Source organism: Cladosporium halotolerans (assembly GCF_011745625.1).
Source record: "Cladosporium halotolerans strain TM138-S3 chromosome Unknown Sca25, whole genome shotgun sequence".
Lineage (NCBI taxonomy): Eukaryota > Fungi > Ascomycota > Dothideomycetes > Cladosporiales > Cladosporiaceae > Cladosporium > Cladosporium halotolerans.
This window is the reverse complement of record NW_027191476.1, coordinates 44,442-64,554: the sequence shown is the minus strand read 5'-3', so window position 1 is coordinate 64,554 and position 20,113 is coordinate 44,442. Positions and strand designations below refer to the sequence as shown.

Below are 20,113 nucleotides of genomic sequence, written 5' to 3'. Positions count from 1 at the left end.
TGACCATCTACACCTAACATTGCGCATCTCGTGACTAGCAAGTGAAGTCCAACTAAGGTTATTTTGCACGTCTCACCCTCTGCATTATTCGGCTGAAACTACTGTACCCTGAGGTCGCGGCTCGCCTTCAGAGTGACGTACCCTGCCAAGTGCGTGCTGCCAACTTGCCAACCGGCTACGTCGTTTGAGTTGAGGCGCTGCTGCTGATCGACGCGTTTTCCAGAGAAACTTATCTTTCGCAGATATTCCGATCTTCTGGCCTTTGACACACGCCTGCCGTTACTGCAGCGCGACTCGACCGACTCTTCAGACCAGCATCGTCAGCAGCCGTCAAAGCAAGCCCAAGCTCAACAAGCCAACCGCCGCTAAAGAACGCAGACGGCAGAAAGTGTCACCGTGTCCCTCAACTTCTCTCCACACTCCCGCCCAGGGCTCGAGCGTCCTGCTTGTCAACTACTCGCTCGCCAGACCTCCGCCCTCCGCTTGTCTCCTCGATTTGTTGATTTCGCGTCGCTTGTTCTATTTCGCTAGTACCCGCATCGCTTGCCGAGCTGGGGTAATTTTAATCGCTTCTGCGTTGATCTTTTGAGCTCCTGAGATATTCCCTCCGGCTTCTGCAACCACCCACGCCGCAACGAGCCTCGCCGAAAGCTAATACCGCCTTCTCAACACTCTCACATCACACAATGGCTCCGAAACGCAAGCGCGCCGGCACGCTTTCTAAGGACGAGCAGCCGGCTGAGTATCCCGCCGCCGCCGCCGCCGCCGCTCCCTCCGCCGACGAGTCCACAGACGCGAACAATGCCAACAATGACGAGGACGACTCCAAGCCCGCGAAGCGCACGCGCTCCAGCAAGACCAATGGCACCACCGTCAACGAGGCCGGCGAGCACGGCGAGGCGGGCAAGATGCGCATGGCTCCGCCGCCTAAGGCTGGCGCGGTTGATCCCCAGGGAGGATACAAGACGAATAAGCCTCCGACCGGAAGGCCGGTGAGGGTTTACGCCGACGGGGTTTTTGATCTGTTTCATCTTGGGTGAGTTTTGTATCTTCCTCGAGCTGAGGTGTGCGATGGGATAAACTGGGAATCGAAGGCTGACTTCGGGATGTAACACAGACATATGCGTCAGCTCCAACAGGCGAAGGAAGCCTTCCCCGGCACCTACCTGATCGTCGGCGTGACGGGCGACGAAGAGACGCACAAGCGCAAGGGCCTCACGGTCCTCTCGGCCAAAGAGCGCGCCGAGTCCGTCCGCCACTGCAAGTGGGTCGACGAGGTCGTCGAGGACTGCCCCTGGGTCATCAACGTCGACTTCCTGGCGAAGCACTCGATCGACTACGTCGCGCACGACGACATCCCCTACGGCGCCTCCGAGGGCGACGACATCTACAAGCCCATCAAGGAGCAGGGCAAGTTCCTCGTCACGCAGCGCACCGAGGGCGTCAGCACCACCGGCATCATCACAAAGGTCGTCCGCGACTACGAGCAGTACATCGCCCGCCAGTTCAAGCGCGGCACCTCGCGCCAGGAGCTCAACGTCTCCTGGCTCAAGAAGAACGAACTCGACATCAAACGCCACGTCGGCGAGCTCCGCGATAACATCCGCCAGAACTGGGCCACCACCGGCCAAGAACTGTCCCGCGAGCTCAAGCAATTCTGGCAACCCTCGCGCAACAACTCCCCCGCCCCGTCGCTCCGCAGCCTCACGCCCGGCGGCGGCCTGAGCTCCGGCGCCAAATCCCCGCTCGCCGTCGAGCGCCTGTCGCCCCTCGACGCCGCCGGCGCCGCCCAGCGCGCTTCCACGCCCAACGGCAGCGGCAAGCACGGCGGCAAGAACTACGACTTCGCCGCCGGCTACGCCATGGGCCTCATCGGCGGCGTCAAGGGCTGGATGCAGGGCAGCAACCGCCGCAACCTGTCCGACAGCCGCGCCCCGAGCCCCACGAATAGCGGCGAGGACGACAGCCCGGAGGCTAAGAGCCCGATCGAGGAGAGTTCGAGGGGGAGGAGGGGACGGCCTGTGAGTGGTGCTGGTGCTGGTGCTGGCGCTGGCGCTGGGACGGGGAGGGATGCGCCCAGCGAGCAGTTGGAGAATGAGGTTAAGGAGGCTTCGGTTGGGCGATAGGTGTGGGGGTCGTGAAGGGACTACAAAAAGGGAAGGGATTGGAGAAGGGGATTTTGTACGTAATATGGAGTGGGGATAGGGAATCTGGGATTTGCATGGCTGGCGCCGGTGTATGATTGATTGTGCTTATTTCCCCAACACTTCTTCACTTCCTGTCTACCCCTTGCGATTCTGAGTGGATTCGAGTCCACGGTGACTGGAGAAAGCGAACGAGTGAAAGACGAGGAATATCGAAGTGAGCATTCGGTAGGCAAAAGTAATAAGTTTCTGGGATCGTTGCTGTGCCAGAAAATATGGTTGTACTATGGTACAAGCTTTTGATTAAAGTATGATTTGAAAGAGCCACGCGCGCTCAAGAACGCCATTGCGCCTTCGCTATGATCCAAAACCCAAAATTGGAGGGAGTAAACGTGGAAAATGCATGTCATCCGTCCGCTTGATCGACTCGGAGGCCGGAAAACAAGAACAGATCCGCTATGCTTGCTGTGCTTGCCCTTGCCGCAGGGCGAGCAGTGCTCGGACGTCCGTCACGTACTGCAGGCCTTCGAACAGGGGCACGAGGTGCTGGAGCTCGTGGTCGGTTGGGTCGCTGATCCAGCCTTCGATGGGGATTGCGTTGTCTTTGGGGGAAGTGTCAGTACTCGGACTTTGGGTCAGAAAGAGAAGCAGGACAGAATTTACCTTCGTGGAAAATATAGGACATGGGCGAGTTGTCAAGGATCATGACGCGGCTGAGGTCGGGCTCGACCTGCGCCAGATCCTTGATGTACGCCCCGTTCCTGAACGTACAGTGCTGCCGGTAGTAGCGGCCAGAGAAGTATTTGCGCTCGCGCTCCAGCCAGTCGATCACGGGGTCGGCGTATTCCTGCACGGACGCCGTGAAGACGATCAAGTTGTACCACTTGCATACTTTCCGCAGAAATTCGTGGCAGCCTGGGCGTTCGTGAACGTAGTACAGGATGGGCACACCGGGGCCCAAACTCACGCCCGAGGAGGACACAGGCCCGCCGAGTCGCACTTCTACCATGTGACCGGTTGACATGCGGCCGCCTTTGGCCATGGAGTGGATCAGAGTCTCGTCGAGATCGATGATGAGGGTCTTTTTCGGGGTTTCAGTTGAGTATGACATGGCGTAAGATGGCTGGCGACGAGGGACCAGAGGCCGAGGAGGAGCAGGGGTGCGCGGGTAGCGCGTCATTTTGGTTGTAGTACCAGAAGACGGCGATTTGAGGGAAGAAGCCACTTTTTCGACGTCCTCGTTGCTCGCCCGGCTCCTCTGTTGGGCCTTTTGTGCCTTGCGTTTCAGCAAGGCTTCCTCGTTGTGGAGTTTGATGCGGATGGTCTTGTTGTGGGGTTTGATTTCGTCTCTATCCGCAGCTGCTGCCGCAGCAGTCTTTGAGCGCGTGTTCCTCGCCGGACTGTCTTCGCGTCTTTCGATGTCGGGTTCGGTGTCTGATGTTGCGTAGGTGGAAACTGAGGAAACGGTATCAACGGAAGGTGAGCGCTGATGTGAAGACCTTCGTTGCGCTTTTGCTTCTCGACGTTGTGCCTTCTCTTCCCGAGCCTCTTGCAGCTGTGCAGAATCAAGTCCAACGGAGGCAGCAGAATGTTTCCGGCGCTTCCGAGATATGAGGTTCTTGAAGTTCCTGATCGGAAGAAGAGCAGAAAAGCGTCCGTGCTCGTCGTAGAAGCAGGCAATGACATATCGACCAGGCGCGGTGATTGTGTTGTAGACGACCTTGACACTGTAGACTACGGCATCCGCTATGCGCCTGTGAAGTCGCCAACCTCCACTGGGCTTGGGCTTCTCATCGTCCTCACGATCCAGTAGAGGTGTCTTCTCATCCAGATCGATGTGCTCGGCGTTCTGGCGATCCGCAAAATCTTGCGATTTGATGTGGCCTAGCTTCTCCGAGAGCGAATCGAAGCTGGAATCATCATGGCCCCGGCGGGACGAGGAGAGCGATTCGACGTTTGCCGAGCTGCCTGTGCGCGACCTGGGAGGAGTGGAGGGCGGGGTGGTGGTGAGCCCGGACAAGATATTGAGGCTGTTCATCACGCTGAAGATGCCATGAAGCGGAAAGGACCAAAGCGACTATGTATGCTGAAGGGCTGGGATATGCTCGCTGGGTGTATGGGTATGCCGGGAGGTTGCGGAGGGCTAGGGCTGACGGGCGCTGGTTTGCGCGCTGCCTGAAGACAAGGCGCTTGGTTGAGGCAGCGCCGAAGAAACGAAGTCGCACGAAGAAGAGGAGGGAGGAGCACACCAGGGCGAGAGGGCGGAGAGGACGGGAGGCAGATGCCGTGGAGAGGGTCGGTGGTGGTGCAGACGATGGTGACGACGGGGAGAGGCGCGGACAACGTGGGGGAAGCAGTTCGCCGTGCGAGCTCGCGCAGCTCGGCAGCGCTGCACTCCGGCCGCCGTCGGGGTGGCTGTCTGAGGCTGTCGACGCCAGCCCCGCGGCTTCGCTTCCGCTGCATGCGACACAATCGTAGAGACTGCATTTGATATTTGCCCCTCGCTGCGACCCAAGGGCAACATTACACAGCACCACCTTGCAAAACTATTCGTGGACCATCGAGAGTATCTGAACATTGATCGCACACCGCCAATCGGGACATTACCGACGATATCACGCCAGCGAATATCGTCAAAATTCCTCGACCTCCAATCCGGGCCTGAGTCAGAGCGCAAGCAAGACATATCTCACAGCCCTACCAAAGGAACACCAAGGCATATCGCACTCCACACGCACCTTCTCGGACACATTGCCACAATGCCCTCTGTTGTCCCTGGGCAGGCGCCCTCTCTCTCGACTTTCCTCAAGACGCTCAAATCCAAAGACATTGAAACGTCAATCGAGCTCTTCATCTCTCTTCTGCAACGCCGACAGATCAGGAACTCCAGACCTTGTGCGCTTGCCACGACACAGCTTCTCCTTCGCGTCGTAGCCGGAGAGCGCACCAGAGATGCCCAGGCCCTCATCACACGCATCCGCAATGTTGGTCGGCGATTGGTAGCGGCCCAGCCTGGTGAGATGGCCGTGGGCAACATTGTCCGCCGCGTTCTTGGTGTGATTCGCGAGGTTGCAGAAGAGGACCAAGACCAGTCCGCCACGAGCGACACTTCCACGCCCACTTCTCCAAGCCAGTCCGCGTCAAAAGCGACTCCTCACCGGCCCGGCATCTCCTCCACCATTTCCAGCTTTAGCCCGCTACACCACGGCGGCGCTCTGCCACACGACATGCACGCACGACCGATGTCAAGCGGCGACATCACTCCCCTAGCACAAGATTCGGCCGAGCAGCGACCCCAGCTCGGTGCCACATCACCCTCCTACGCCGGCCAAGGTCCCACCCAAGTCACCTCCCTCTTCGGCCTCTTCCACACCCCTCAAGGCGCATCTCCCGCCGGGACGCCGCCTCCAGGCACCCAATCGCCCGTTGGCAAGCCCGCACCCCGTCAAAAGGACGCTGCGGCGGACAGCAAGCTTGACATCAAAGCCGAAGTGATCGACGGCATCAAAGAACTCCTTGACGAGCTGGAAGTCGTCGATTCGCAAATCGCCGAGTCCGCCCTCGACCACATCCACAGCAACGAGATCATCCTCACGCATACTTCCTCGCAGACTGTGCAAAAGTTCCTCGCCACCGCTGCCCGCAAGCGTAAGTTTACCGTCGTCCACGCAGAGGCCTACCCCAACGACCATCTCGCCACCCACGCCACCATTGTCAACGGCAACCGCAAGGCCGACGACTCAGACTCCAACCCTTCCGACGCCGATGAGCGCTGGAAGCCCCTGACCAGCATGGGCATCACGGTGATTCTTATTCCGGACTCCGCAGTCTTCGCCCTCATGTCCCGTATCAACAAAGTCATCCTCGCCCCGCACACCGTCCTCGCAAACGGCAGCCTGATCGCCGCCGCCGGCGCAGCCACCATCGCGCGCGCTGCCCGCGCGCACCGCGTCCCTGTCGTCGTCTTGTCCGGCATTTACAAACTCTCACCCGTCTATCCGTTCGATACAGACGAGCTTATCGAGTTCGGCGACCCGGGAAAAGTCGTGCCGTTCGAGGATGGCGAGTTCATGGACGCCGTTGATGTCGTCAACCCGATTTTCGACCATGTCGAGGCCGATCTGGTCGATCTCTACATTACGAATCTGGGCGCGCATGCCCCCAGTTATCTTTACAGGATCGTCGCGGACCATTATCGTACGGAGGATGTGGATCTGTTGGCGAAAGAAGTGGTCTGAGGCGAGCTGGGAGATGGCTTCATCGGTTTAATGATGACTACGATGCGCGGGAAACGAAGGGGGAATCATGAGATCTTTTCTCTGCGAATGCATTCGCTATCGCATCATGTGACGATATCGAGTTAGATCTGATGCATTGGTCTTTGATGATAGCACACATACAAGAAAATATCTAAACTTGCTCTGAAGAAAACTTCACATCTCATCATAGTACTAGACTGTACAAGACCACCGACAGAACGCCGAACAAATCTTAGATGACCAAACCGCGTCTATAACCCCAGAGGACGCGAGTCCTCTTCTCCCCTCTTTCTATGCCCCTCAATCTACAATCTACAACTTGCTCTTCGGCTCCCGGCTCTTGAACAGCACCGGACTCTCCGGATAGGGGTCGACGACGATGTCGTTCAGCGGGTTCAGCTCGCTCGCGCGGTAGAACATGTCCTCGTACACCTTTCCGTCTTTGCGGCCAAGCGAGCTGTCCAGCTGCCAGTCGGGGAAGTCCCAGGCGTCGACGAGGCGCACGGCGTGCGGGCGCACCTCCTCGAGAAGCTTCATCACGCTGCTCGTGCGCGCCAGCTGGATCTGGCGGACGGTCACGGCGGACGAGGTGTAAAACTCGCTCGCTTCTTGCTCGAGCGTGTGCAGCGCGTACAGGCGGAAGAGCTTGTGCATGACCGCGAGCGTCTCGGGGTTGAGGTCGGAGGAGGACGAGGGGGACTGAAGGGTTTCGTAGAAGTTCTTCACCACCATGTACTGGCTGTGCGCGCGGCTGAGGCGATAGAAGTCGACCAGAAGGCTGTTCCACGCGCGCTTCTGCTCGTCGCGGTGGCGGAGGGCCTCGAAGGTCAGGAAGGCGGAGCGCCACGCGAAGGCGCTGACGAGGTCGGCGTCGTTGCCCAGCACGTCGAAGGCGGCGCCTTGGTCCTGGCGGGAGAGGAAGTTCGACAGGATCGACATGGTGTCGTTGGTGGGCTCGTTGCCCTTGAGCACGGAGCGTGCGGTCTTGAGCAGGTAGCGTGCCACTTGCTGTGTTAGCATGTAGTTGTCACCCTCCCAGGTGGCAGTCGGCAGGTAGTCGGAGTACCACGGGCCGATGCCCGAGAAGGAGGAGTAGCCGTGGCCACCGCACGCACGACGGCACATCTCGAGGCCTTCGACGGCGGTGTAAGAGGCAAGGGACTTGAGACCGCAAGAGGTGGCGTGCAGGTCGGCGAGGAGGTCGGAGCTGGAGTTGGTCTCCTCGGGGCCTGCACCACGGCCTTGTTGGCTGCCGGCCTTGCCGGCGTCGGCGGCGATCTTCTTCTGGTTGGCGTTGTAGAGCGACATCATGCCCTTGCCGGTGAAGTGCAGAGCGTAGGTAGCAGCGAGCAGAGGGAGGAGACGGATTTGGACCATGGTGTAGTTCAGGACTTGGTTCTCACCGCGCTCCCACTCGGGTGCGTCACGGTCCTGGAACTGCTTGCGGACAGAGCAGTAGCGGGTCGCGATGGTGACACCACGAGCGAGGACGCCGCCGGCTTGCATGACGATGTTGGAGCGGACCCAAGTCAAGGTGCCGTACACGAGAGCTGGCGAGGCAGGACGCACATACTTGTTGGTCTTGGGGTCGATAGAGGAGAAACGTGCAAGCATGCTGATGTGGGGAACCTTGACGTGGTTGAAGAGGAGGAAACCGTTGTCCATGGTGTTGTAGCCAAACTTGGGTCCGATGTCACCAATGTGGATGTCCTTCAGAGGCTGGTGCGTCTCAAGGTCGCGAATCTGGACCACGAAGGGATGGGGACCCAATGACTTGCCGTTCATGATGAGCTGGGCCATAACGACGGCGTGGTTGGCCGTGCGGCCGAGAGATCCGATCCACCACTTTGACGCTGTGAGATGCGGCGAGTGGATGGTGAAGGTCTTGTCATCGGGGTTCCATGTAGCAGTAGTCTCCAATCCTCTTACGTTCGAGCCGTGGCCCAATTCAGTCTGAGCGTAGCAGCCTATGTACTTGTACGCCTGTGCGGGCTTGAGGAACTTCTCGTGCTGCTCCGCATTGCCCTGATCTCTCAGCGTGATCAAGAACATGCTCTCATGCAGACCGTAAGGACCGGGCTCAGAGATGAGCTCGTTGGCAATAGACTTCTCCTGCATCTCCCAGCCGTGTTTCACCTCCAATTGCCTCAGCTTTTTGGCACGAGCGAGCGCCGTCTCAAATCGGTCGACGCGGCCGGCGAAGTAGTTCTGTGATTTGTCGAAGACCTTCTCGGCCTCGAGGATCTTAAGTATGGCATGCTTCTTCTCCAGGCCGGCTTTGGTGAAGAGGAAGTTGGAAACGCTGTCGACGTCGACATTTGATTTGGCGCGCTCCTGCGTGAGGAGTTCTGTGCCTTGTGAGCCAGAGGGGACCTTTAGGTCACGGACCCATTGAGGGACGGGAGCCATGTTGGCGGTATGTATGGAGGAAGAGTAGTGATTGGGGGTAAGGAGAGAAGGGTTAACGAGGAGGAAAGTGCTATGAAAGGTGAACGCGGGCAGAGACGGGCATGTTTCTGGGAGGCCTGGCACCTTGTAATTGAATGACGACGGCAGACCACCTCGGGAAGTTCGGCGATCTGTCGAGCCTCGGCTCTTGCCAATTTTGGTCTGGGGCCGGAGTCAGGACACGTGATTTCGTGGAGAGTGGCGTTCTTCCCCACGGGCTCGATTCTCGACCCTGATTCAAACACCGAGAGCGTTGAGATCAAGGTATGGCATTGTCAGTCAGGGAAACTGGTATCGTGGCCTTTGTACTATCGATGATACGTGCCGTAGCATGCGATCCATTGAATTTGAAATGTTCAAGATTTTCATGACCTCTCGGGGGCATTGCCCCTTTGTCGTGTGCAGAAAAGCCTCTCGTGTGCTCTGTTCGGCCGTATCCAAGGAGCCGCGGCAACTTTTCCAGGAAACACGCCTGTCCGCAAACCGGCAGTTCGCGGTATGTGACTCCGTGGTGCTGAGCGGTATCATATCGAACCAGACGAATGCCCATCGCTCATCCAAAAATTTGAGGTCTATAAGGTATTGTAACAATGTCATTACCTCTTAATTATTGCTATTCTCCCAAAGAAAGAGGAATCACGGATTAGATACCTGTTTTCATCGGCTATCAAGGCTGACTTTTCACCCATGAATTCTGTTGTTGACTGTATAAGGACGCGTCGTAGTCTTCCAAAGCCTCCAAAGGTTGGGACACGCGATTGCACTCGCCCGAAGCCACGTCTGGCCTTGACATCTCAAGTGCCATACGAAAGTTTGCTCCTGGTTCATCAACAACCCTTCCCAGGTCCTGAAGAAATTTTGATTGTATTCAAGCGCAGCAGAGGTTACGCAGAAAACAGAACACAAACTGCAGCAGGCCGGAGATATGACAGGACCGCAGATGAGCCTCAGTGACAGAGCTATCTGGAGGAACGCTAGGTGTACACGATCTCTATGGCCTATGTATGCACTGATCGTACGTGGCTAGTCAGCACACCTTTTGAACCTCCTTCGTAGGACCTCACACCACGTCTTGACCTCATCATCCCATTTTCGCCCCCCTCGCATCCTCATCATACAGCCCCTCACCTGTCTTGACCTCATCATCCCATTTTCGCCCCCCTCGCATCCTCATCATACAGCCCCTCACCTTTCACCCACTCCTTCACTCCCTCAGTGCACAAATCTTCAACAACTCCCCATTCCCCACCTTTCGCCGCCTTCCGAATCGCCGTGCTACTCACTCCCGCCTGCTCCGTCGGCGACACCAACTCGACTTGGTCAGCCCACTCTGGCTTTCCGCCATCGCTCTCCATCCCACCTGACGCGATGTTTTCTAGAAAACCCCGCTGAGAGCTCTCGTCACCGTATTCGTCGCTGGAGCCCGGTCGTAGGGTCGCACGCAGACTGTGTCCTGCGTCAAAGTAGGGAGCCAGGGCGGAGAGAGGCGGCGAGAAAGATGCGTAGTATTTGGGGGTGAAAATTCGGGTCAGTGTGTCGAAGCCTAGTAGGTGGATGTGCTTTGCGGGTTCGGAGCCGGCAGGTGCAGGGTACCAGTGCTGTCCTTCAGGCGAGCTAGTAATCGCGGCGGATTTATCTGTGTAGTAAGGAGCGGTCGTGACGCCGATGTCGATCGGTGGACATACATGGTCCGGGCTAGAGGCGAGGGTGCGTTGCAAGTCGACGGCGAAGATGGTCATCAGCGTTAGACGTTGTTCGAAGCTCGCGGCTGAGGGCGCTTTGTCGGCGTTCATAGTGCTGAACAGCAGGAGCAGGCGGTGGGGGCCTGGGTGGGTGGCGATTGGCTTGCTTGTCTTATGCAGTGCAGTGCGAGCGAGGGTCAAATGTGCTATACTTGGAGGGTTGAAGGATGAGTCGAGAATCAAGAGGGTCCGGGGTGGAGTAGTTATGGGTGGCGTCGCAGGTTGTGGAGTAGGGTCGTTGGGATGGATAGTCTGGAGGAGGCGGAAGGTGGATTTTGAGGCTTGGAAGTCCTTTAAGGCGGCTGAGAGTTGGGTGGGTAGGTGTTGATACAAAGCGCGATTGAAAGGCATGATGGCTCCTGTCATCAGTATGCTTGGATGTTTGGTTGGAGCTAGATGAATGATCGGTAGAAGCTTTGGAAGAAGATGGATTCTTATGTCAACAGCTTTATGAATTCAGGGCACTTGATATCTTTGGGTCAAACGATATGCCTAATATATGTCAATGTTCGTCTCGTCGAGCCAATGGCGGCTGAGAACGGTATGTGAAGTTGAAGCTGATGCCTCAGGCATGAGCTTACTCAGACTTGGCGGCGGCGTACCTCAAGCGCAACCAGGTACAGAACGCCATTGGTGTCGCGCATACGGAAAACCACCACCTCTCCACTCTCTACCGCCCTCACCGTCGCCATGGCCGAAGCAGGAAAGATTGGAAAGACCCTGGCTTCCATGGGCAGGCGTAATGCCCAATACAAGGTACGGCCGGGTGCCTTCGTGACTTTCTACAATCACGACTAACCTGGCGCGCAGAAATACACCGTCCAGCCAACTGGTATCTGGGCCAAGATCAACGACTTCTTTGCTGTCGACTCTGGCCGCTCCACCGGTATCCCTCTGAACCCGCAGTACCGCCTTCCTACACCCGGCGGCAACGACCCTACCCTCTACGACGACCCCGTCACCGTGCCCGCCGGCGATATTGCAGAGAACCCCTACTGGAAGCGCGATGTGCGCCGCTCATACCCTAAGCTTTCGGTTGTGAAGCAGCCCGATGTTGTTGCGCTGCTGTCGGTTGGTTCGGCCGCTCAGCCTAAGGAGGATCAGCTGCAGATTGGCGAGGCGGGCAAGAAGCAGCTTGTGGCGCTGAAGGAGGAGGGCGAGAAGGGGCTGAGTGCTTTCTTCGAGAAGGAGAAGAGCATGTCCAAGGGCGTTCTTGGACCCAACGGCATGCCGCCTCTTCCCGCCCGCTACGGTGGACACAGGCAAGCCGTGAAGTACAACCTTGCGAAGGACGAGGAGCAGGCATACGGCCCCAAGTAAGTCATGATGTGGCTATTCGTGTATGGAGTTCAACGCTGACCAATTTTTAGCTACCCTTGCAGGGCTTTCATCTAGACGAGGAGCGGTTGACCGGAGTTTTAGGGTTGTACATAGATTAGTCGCGAATTGATGCCATACAATTTCATTTGTCCTTCATTGACTTTCTCCGTCCAGACACTACATTTCGCGCATTCTCATGAGGCGCGATAAATGCTCATAGCAGGATCTAACGCGGATCAGGACGAGGAAGGCGCGACTCCGATTTCAGGCAGCTTCCCACGACACCTCAAACCCGACACACGGCGCGCATACTGCGCTCAGCCGTACTCTTCACATCCCGACAGCAACACGATCTTGTCACCAAAATGGCTCCAGCACATACCGTCAGCGACGCGCCATCTGCGGATACCCTGACACTGCCCGAAGTCATTTTCAGCTGTGGAATTTGCCAGGCGAGCGTCTCAGAAGTCTACGCGACGCCAGAGAGCAACAAGGGCTTCCACAGCGGCTCTGGCGACGACGACGGTACTGTGACGCGTCTATGGATCGCGGAATGCGCACACGTAACGTGTGGCAAGCATTTGAGCGGAGGAGGTAGGTCACAGACGTGTGAAAGGGCGAGAAGATCGGGAATTGACGCGTTCTGATAGCCGCACCATTTCATCCACAGGGCGAGCAGCCTCAAGCGAAGTGTCCTCAATGCCAGCGACTCGGAGACGAGACACAGAAAAAGCTGTATGGCATCAAAGGACTAGAAGAAGGCGAGCATGACCCGACGATACCTCAGACATGGTTTCAATGCCCGCCAATCAGACTTGACGGTACCGCGCCTGGAATGGATGCAATGCGGGTAGGGTTTATGACGGGCTGTATGCGATTATGCGATCTAACTCCCTTGCAGTTCCAATACATGGCCTTGGCGCGCTACTCACAGAAAGTCCATGCGCGATGGAAAGAAGCCGAAGAGAAACACGTGGTAGCCAGTGAGGCCATCGGCCGCGAGAGATCATTGCGGAAGAGCGTACAAGCCGAATTGCGAGAAGTGAAGGTTCAAGCGGCTTTTGACTCAGCAGAGCTAGCGAAGGCGAATGTCTCACTGAAGAAATGGGGAGAACGGATGCCGATCATCAACAAATTGATGGCTGCGGTCAAACCAATGACGGAGTTTGTACTGCTCTTCAGCCAATGCTGAATACTTTTGACTAATACCTTCTTCAGAGATCTTCGACACATGCGCTCACAATTGCTAGAACTGGGCTTCGAAGTACCTGTCCAGGCTTACGGATTTGGCGAAGCAAACGAACAGGATCAACAAGGAGCTGATGCGAATACCAACTATGTCAATAGCCAGACGCGATGTAAGTCAATCTGTGCTTTTTTCTGGCGGCCGTCCTCCGTGGCCGACTGATAATGCGAGCTAACCTGCTTCCATGCAGTATTCGTAACGAAGAGTCCTTCGTCGTCATCAAGAAAGCGCAAACAACATGACCGAGATACCGATCTCGGTGCCGCTTTTCTGCCAGCGATCTCACATCCGAAGCGTATGAGCAGCCGTGACATGATGCCACCGCCACCATTGCAGAGGCAGCAACAAGACGTTTCGTACAAGTACGAGGACATGACCGGATTGCGAAAGAGTGATCTACAGCATCGCGCGTCCTACGAGCGGACACTCCATGCGCCAAGACTACGCGATGTGACCCAGCAGCTGTCTGACCCTGGCAGATTGCGGCAGATGAACGATGCATCACTCTGCGAATGGTCACGACAGCCTGAACGAAGCGCACCAATTCTAGTTGACCATCCGTCTTCTGATAACGATACATATATGCCCTACCCGCTTGCGCATGGCGACCCTCGGGGGAATGTGAATCTTGGTAAGCACAATGAAGAAGATGCGTTAGCATCCGAGCGATTCCTTCCAGGCAACTTTGCTCCACAAGCAAATACTCCGTCGAGAGACCTCTACCAAGCAAATTTTCCGCCGGAGACGAGCGGTGCTTTGATGAACCAAAGGCAGCCATTGCGTCCGCTTCCTATCAACCAAAATGGTGGTGGGTCTTTGGGATCTTCACATTTCAACTTCAAGCCGAAAGCAGCCACCTCACCCTACAAAGAGTGGCGAAACACCACCGCCTCAATCAGTAGTCCTTTCTTCCGAAATGGCAAAAGTAATCCTCGTTCAACGCCTCTGGCTCGCCCGCCAACAAGGGGATCAAATGTCAGTCAGGCAAGCAAAGTGTACGGTCAACAATGGTCTACCGCCCAGAAGCAAAACAATAGCATCAATGCAAACATCCATGATCGATCACGGGACTCTGAAAGGCCGCAATTATTGCATGGTAGTTGGGATCAAAATCAGCCTCCAGAAACGCCTCGCTCTGATCGAGAGACAAGGCCGCGATTGCAACGACATACACAGAAAGAGCGAGATCAGGCCAGTCGACAATATCTTACACCAGCCAATCGATCTTATGCATCTCAGCAGTTTGTTCCTAGTCCACGAGGTCGCATTACCTTGCCTCCGTTTTCCTCGGGCGCCAGAAATCCTGAATTCGCTGGGATGCGAGGTGTCCGCGAGGGCCAATATGAACGGGAGAGATACTTTCACAGTCACCGCAGTCCAGGCTACGTTGGTTCACATCCTCTGTTCTTAAATACCAGCCGAAGAAGTGTAAGACGTTGAGACTCCTTTCAGCGTACTGGACACGTCGATTTCGTCTAGCTTCCCATACTCTTGCACGAGTTGCCGCCATTAGTTTTCCCCTTCAGCTGTATGGTATCAGAGGGTGTGGGCAACGATATAATCCATCGCGGTTACCTGTATTCCGTCGCTCTAGGGATTCATTATTTTGTTGTCAATTTCCAGACCGTCACCGAAGCGTCGATAACTCACCTGTGGCCGCTCCACAAGTTCTGCAAGATTGCATCACCACGAAAGCCTAAACTGAGCCCACCCCGCCAGCCCACCATACGTGTTTACATGCATGTGCTTCCGGATACACACCTAAGTGGCTTCATTGTTGCCTTTCCCGTCTACATTTCCCATCTCTGCGACAAATTACATAAGCAGCCGTCATGTCTTTGAGATCCGCTTCTACCAACCTCACCACCAGCGCTCCGCGCGTCCTGGAAGGTAAACTGGCCATCGTGACCGGCGGCTCAAGAGGCATTGGGGCGGCTACATGCGAGAACCTTGCAGCCAAGGGTGCCAACCTGGTCATCAACTACACCTCCGACTCCTCAAAACAGAAAACAAGGGAACTGGCCCAAAGACTTCAGGACACCTACGGCGTCAAATGCATTCCCGTCCAGGCCGACATGGGCTCCGAGAACAGTCCCGCCCACATCATTGACATTACAAAGAACCACTTCTCTCACCCCAAGAGCAACAAGATGCAGATCGACATCATTGTCCAGAACGCCGGCATCGCCAGCAACCTGGCAATTGAAGAGTGCAACGCCGCGGACTTTACCAACCTCTACAACGTCAACGTCCGCGGTCCGCTTTTCCTCATGAAGGCTGCCATGCCTTACCTGCCTCACGACCGCAGCGGCCGCATTGTCAATGTCAGCAGTGTCAGTGCCTCGCTCGGTTTTGAGCGCCAGAGCGTCTACGGCGGCACCAAGGCGGCGTTGGAGTCCATGACTAGGTCTTGGGCGCGCGAGCTTGCCGAGCGTGCCACTGTGAATGCTGTGAACCCTGGTCCCGTCGCGACGGACATGTACGCCGGCACTACGAAGGAGTTCCAGCAGAAGATGAGCCACTGGACTATCAACTCGCCTCTCACGACTATCAGGCCGCAGGTGGACAGGAAGGATCTGGTCGACAATGCAGAGCTTGCTGGTGGGCGTCCGGTAAGTCGTGTGCCTTTGTTAATGTTTCCTCCCCGAGGAGAATTGTTGCTGATGGTGTGACAGGCGTACGAGTCGGAGATTGCTGGCACCATCGCTATGCTCTGCACGCCTGACTGCGCTTGGACTACCGGCAGCGTGATCTCTTCCAACGGCGGCTTCAAGTTCAGCTATTAGAGTATGGGAATATGACTTACCTGGAGATTCATGACGGGAGTATGTCACGAGGTCTTTACCCACGCTCACATAGAAAGGTCAAGTTAGTTGAGCTATGTCAAAAGCAATTCCACATTATCCATTCGATGCTCTGTTATCACAGTGCTCGCGAGCTATTGAGCGACAAGAGATACATCAGCTTCCCTCTGCCCATGATGCATCCAACCCTCCCAACGCCGAAGCAGAATGCATGTGAAAAGAATAAAGAAAATCATGCCAAAACCAAGGAAAGGAAAAAGATACAAGACGAGCAATCACCCCACAGCCCTCAACAACTTCTCCCTCTCCTCTCCCTCCCTCTTCTCCACAAGCGCCAGCAGATCATTCGAGCTCTCCCGCACAAACCCACCATCGCTCGCCCCAGACTTGCCCGACTTGACCGAGATGAAGCTCACGCTGCGCCAGTGCCCTTTGCGGTCGTCCACGACCGTCACGGACGGGAAACGCCTGATCGCAGCGTCGGCGTACAGGCGTGCGGTGTGCTTTTCGAGTTGCTGTGGCGAGCGCTTTTTCTGAGGCTTGAGAGCTGGCGGGGGCATGGCGAGGCTGTCTGAGTGCTGGGAGGGTGGGCTTGGTGGAATGATGAGGCAGGATTGGTAGGCTGTGCTCCAGGTTTGGGCTTTTGAGGTGGGAGAGGAGGGGGATGTTGCTTCGGTGGACGTGGGGTCAGAGGTGCCGTCAAGGTCGGTGATGCGGGCTTGTTTCCCTGACGGAGTGGAAGTGGAGGTTGCTGTGGATGTTTCGTGGCGATCTACTTCATTTTCTAGAAAGTAGTCGTTCGTGGGGTCCGCATCTTGTGTTTCCGGCTGGTTGTTTCGGGCAGTGGTCGTGAAGACGCTGTCTCCGCGGAATGCAATCAAACTGCCGGCTGAATCGTCAATTGGCAGAAGGTGATTGTCGTGCACGGAAGATGTTTGTCTATCGCTTTCGCCATTGACTTCCGTTTGCTCGCTGATGTGGGCGAGGGGACTCTGACGAATCTTCGCGTCCAAATGAGAATGCGTAGATGATGGGGAAGTGGCCGATGTTGGCAATACCGGTGGCAAGATCTCTAACTCAGGACGTGCAAGATTGCCTGCCATTGCGATCGAAGTACGCCGACCCTTCCCGTGGAAGTCTGGACTGCTGAAAAGGTTGCTGTAATAGCGTATGAAAGACGTGAACGTGGCCGAACGGTTCTTCCGAAGAGGGGTCTTGGAGCTCTTGGTCGATTGCTTGTTGAGTGTTCTTCTATCAGGATCGAACGAATCGGTTTCGTTGGCGCTTCCTAAGCGCTTGTGAGCGCCGTCGATCGCGAAATCATGAGCAAGCACGTTGTCCGCTGCGCCTGCGGAAGCGCATCGTTCTCCGCGGGTGTGTGAAGGGTAGCGGGTCCATGATTCCAGTGACGAGCCGATTCTGCTTCTAGTGGAGTCGCGGGACATCGAAGAAGGTGTGTGAAGGACGACTGGCTTCTTGGAGCCTTTCTGCTGCTGCTGGCTGGGGCTAGCCGTTGGGGTGTAGTTGCCTAGAGGAGTGAGCGGAGGAGACAGGTGAGTATCGCTTGAGCTTTTGAAAGATGTATCAAGAGGATCGCGTTCGGGGCTTTGAGGCTGAGCGGAAGATGGCTCGTTCCAAGGTGTCATGAGGAAGCTCATTGAAGACCCTTCACTGACTGGGACACTTCGTTTGCTGGGTGACCGGAAGAGTGCTTTCTCACTCAACTGCCGTTCCAAAGCCGCAGCCATCAAAGGATCGGTCTCTCGTGTCTTTGAATGGAGGCTGAAAGACTTCTTGGTCGTCGTTACTGGCTCGTGGAGATCATCCTCTTCGATTTGACTCAGGCGTTTGAGGTCTCTCGCGGAAGGCCGCCGTCGGTTGTCTCCGACGACTGACAAATGCCTTTCATAATCCGCAAGAGAAGGTTTGCGTCTCAGATCAGGAGAAGGAGTGACGTCTTGGGTCTCGTTTGCGCTTGTAGCTGCTGAGGGGAGATTGTTTAGGCTGACAGAACGGACAGGGTTTCCTTCCAAGCCTGTAAGCTCGTATTGCACGGTAAGTAGCTCATTCTCGTCGGCCGTTCCGTCGACGAGTGGCTGTGACGCAGTACTGAGCAAGACTGGAGTGCTGATACTACGATGTTGCAGTCGGCGGCTACCCGCGCGCAGAAACTTGAAGAAGGAACGCCGTTTCCTGACCAGCTTCTTGGGTGGCGTGAAGCGTTCCGAAAATTTGCTGCGTTTGTCCGTGAAGATTGAGCTGCTCTTACGTGACGGATCGAGGTGGGATATAACAAAGCAAGCTTCTGTCTCTGGATCTGTGTTGTGAGTTGTAGCACTAATGTCTAGCACAGGATCTTGCTCAGGCTCGACGATGGTGATGCGAGTCTCCGTCTGATCTGCCGAACACCTTGTCGCCGTCTCAGCACCATCTACAACGCTTGTGCCTGTGAAATCACCCATGCCACCCGTGAGCGGCCAGTCTGCCACAGCAGCCAAATCAGCTGGTATGTCGTAGGGTAGAGGCATTTCTGGGCTAGTCGGGCGACTGTATATTGACGAGGCAGCATCGCGATCTCGGACCACGCGACCCCACGATGTCGGCACATGGGTGCTGTTGATCCCGGAATCGGACGTCTGATGCATGTGACGGGAACGACTGGAGTCGGCATTCATTGTAGACGCGCCGTAGCCGCAATTTGATCTCTCGCGACGGTGAAAAGTCCACGCTTCGGGTGTCAGCCGGTCGGTATCGTCTGTTGGAGCGCCTGACAACTGTGACATCGAGCGAAGCTGCTGAGGGATGTGCTTCTTCGAGAGGTGGAAGCTGATGTGTGACTCTGATCTGTTGTTGTCATCGTCGTGTACGGAACCGGGGTCCTGAGGAGAAGCATCGTCGACTAGCACGCTCTCGTTCTCTGTTCGTGCTCCTTCGAACCCAGGGGTGACCTGGACTGACCCTCCTTCTGCTTGCTTCAAAGTCTCAACACTCCCACCATCACTCGGTCGATCATCAACTCCCGCCTCCGCATCAGGAGGAGTTGTGCCATCCGACTGTTCAACAGCTCCATCGACTTGACTAGCCGCCAGATCCAAGTTCAGCAAAGCCAAATCCTGGAGCTCGACCATCGACACCTCAGAAGTCTCCCTCTCGCTCCTGTCCCGTCCAGCTCCCAAAGCAAAAGACGACCGCACCCTTCTAGCCGACCCAGCAAGCGGAGCGACTCCTAGTCGGCTCAAAACGGATCCACTGTCCAAAGGCGTCCTAAGCAAGCAAGTTCAGCAACACATCAACAGCCACCAAACCAAACGCCCGATCGCCAACGAAACCATCGGAGAAAGAAAGAAAGAAAGAAAAAGCAACTCACGCTTCCAACCCCACAGCAGCCAACACCTCCCCGCTCCCCAACACCTTCGCATCGCCATCGAAGAAACCGCCGGCCACTTCCACGCCGAAATCAGCCACCGTCCTCCGCCTCCTCAGCTGCCCGCGGATCTTGCCCGCGAAACTCGGACTGCGCACGATGCTCTTGCTCAGTTTCGGCGCGCGGCGGGCGGGCAGCCGCAGGGCGTTCGCGTGCGGGTGGTCGTCGGGCAGGGCGGCGAGGGCGAAGATGTGATTGATGGGGCGGGGAGGGTCGAGGGGGGAGAGCGGGCGGGTGGGGTCGGTTGGGCGCGTGCAGCAGAGGGGTGGGAGCATGGTTTGGGTGGTGCGTGGGTGGGATGTGGGCGTTGGAAGTAGTAATGGGGTGGGATGGGATGTTTGTGATCCAAGGTGGGTTGTTGGTAATCCAAGTGTTGGTGAGGTTTCCAAGTGCAAGTGGTGGTGGGTGATGTTGGTGATTGATGAGTTGTGCAGGGTGAGAGGTGCTGCTGTGAGACGCTGTTGTGTACGATCCGTTGTAGTTAGGACTGGCAGTGATGACCTTGAACGGAGACGCGGCTGTTATTCATCGAGGGAAAGACCACTTCGGGAGGACCTGCTGCACGGAGTGAAAGTCACGTGCGTCCAACTAGAAGTTGCAGGCCAACAGCAATACAAACGGTAAGAGCGATACGAGTAGAGAAGAAATGCGAAAGCGGAACACAAAATGAGAAAAGCCAGCAAGTACATGAAATTACGAACGATGCTCGCGATAGCTCATGTTGCC

General features: G+C 56.4%; 9 protein-coding genes across 9 annotated transcripts; 5 read left to right on the top strand and 4 right to left on the bottom strand.

Annotated features, from left to right (window-relative positions):
- Window positions 1-202: 202 nt before the first annotated feature.
- Window positions 203-2,126, top strand: WHR41_06982 (uncharacterized protein; the record flags this gene model as incomplete). The annotated part of the gene is made up of 2 exons (XM_069375587.1): window positions 203-1,036; window positions 1,118-2,126. The coding sequence occupies exons 1-2, from the start codon at window positions 687-689 to the stop codon at window positions 2,124-2,126; spliced, it is 1,359 nt and encodes a 452-aa protein (XP_069227645.1). The 5' UTR covers window positions 203-686.
- Window positions 2,127-2,394: 268 nt separating this feature from the next.
- On the bottom strand, window positions 2,395-4,459 carry WHR41_06981 (uncharacterized protein). Its single transcript, XM_069375586.1, has 2 exons — window positions 2,808-4,459; window positions 2,395-2,746 (listed from the first exon to the last, which is right to left on the bottom strand). Exons 1-2 carry the CDS (start codon window positions 4,180-4,182, stop codon window positions 2,601-2,603), a joined length of 1,521 nt encoding a protein of 506 aa, XP_069227642.1. The 5' UTR covers window positions 4,183-4,459; the 3' UTR covers window positions 2,395-2,600.
- A 444-nt stretch (window positions 4,460-4,903) lies between these two features.
- WHR41_06980 (uncharacterized protein) lies at window positions 4,904-6,382 on the top strand (the record flags this gene model as incomplete). Its single annotated transcript, XM_069375585.1, has 1 exon — window positions 4,904-6,382. The coding sequence occupies one exon, from the start codon at window positions 4,904-4,906 to the stop codon at window positions 6,380-6,382; it is 1,479 nt and encodes a 492-aa protein (XP_069227643.1).
- A 333-nt stretch (window positions 6,383-6,715) lies between these two features.
- WHR41_06979 (uncharacterized protein) lies at window positions 6,716-8,812 on the bottom strand (the record flags this gene model as incomplete). Its single annotated transcript, XM_069375584.1, has 1 exon — window positions 6,716-8,812. One exon carries the CDS (start codon window positions 8,810-8,812, stop codon window positions 6,716-6,718), a length of 2,097 nt encoding a protein of 698 aa, XP_069227726.1.
- Window positions 8,813-9,932: 1,120 nt separating this feature from the next.
- On the bottom strand, window positions 9,933-10,944 carry WHR41_06978 (uncharacterized protein; the record flags this gene model as incomplete). Its single annotated transcript, XM_069375583.1, has 2 exons — window positions 9,933-9,979; window positions 10,041-10,944. The coding sequence occupies 2 exons, from the start codon at window positions 10,942-10,944 to the stop codon at window positions 9,933-9,935; spliced, it is 951 nt and encodes a 316-aa protein (XP_069227725.1).
- Window positions 10,945-11,258: 314 nt separating this feature from the next.
- WHR41_06977 (uncharacterized protein) lies at window positions 11,259-12,069 on the top strand. Its single transcript, XM_069375582.1, has 3 exons — window positions 11,259-11,349; window positions 11,404-11,909; window positions 11,964-12,069. The coding sequence occupies exons 1-3, from the start codon at window positions 11,284-11,286 to the stop codon at window positions 11,986-11,988; spliced, it is 597 nt and encodes a 198-aa protein (XP_069227723.1). The 5' UTR covers window positions 11,259-11,283; the 3' UTR covers window positions 11,989-12,069.
- A 209-nt stretch (window positions 12,070-12,278) lies between these two features.
- Window positions 12,279-13,321, top strand: WHR41_06976 (uncharacterized protein; the record flags this gene model as incomplete). The annotated part of the gene is made up of 4 exons (XM_069375581.1): window positions 12,279-12,507; window positions 12,564-12,763; window positions 12,815-13,077; window positions 13,132-13,321. The coding sequence occupies 4 exons, from the start codon at window positions 12,279-12,281 to the stop codon at window positions 13,319-13,321; spliced, it is 882 nt and encodes a 293-aa protein (XP_069227722.1).
- Window positions 13,322-14,901: 1,580 nt separating this feature from the next.
- On the top strand, window positions 14,902-16,062 carry WHR41_06975 (uncharacterized protein). Its single transcript, XM_069375580.1, has 2 exons — window positions 14,902-15,771; window positions 15,835-16,062. The coding sequence occupies exons 1-2, from the start codon at window positions 14,992-14,994 to the stop codon at window positions 15,943-15,945; spliced, it is 891 nt and encodes a 296-aa protein (XP_069227721.1). The 5' UTR covers window positions 14,902-14,991; the 3' UTR covers window positions 15,946-16,062.
- Window positions 16,063-16,238: 176 nt separating this feature from the next.
- On the bottom strand, window positions 16,239-19,662 carry WHR41_06974 (uncharacterized protein; the record flags this gene model as incomplete). Its single annotated transcript, XM_069375579.1, has 2 exons — window positions 16,239-19,119; window positions 19,331-19,662. The coding sequence occupies 2 exons, from the start codon at window positions 19,660-19,662 to the stop codon at window positions 16,239-16,241; spliced, it is 3,213 nt and encodes a 1,070-aa protein (XP_069227720.1).
- Window positions 19,663-20,113: the final 451 nt, after the last annotated feature.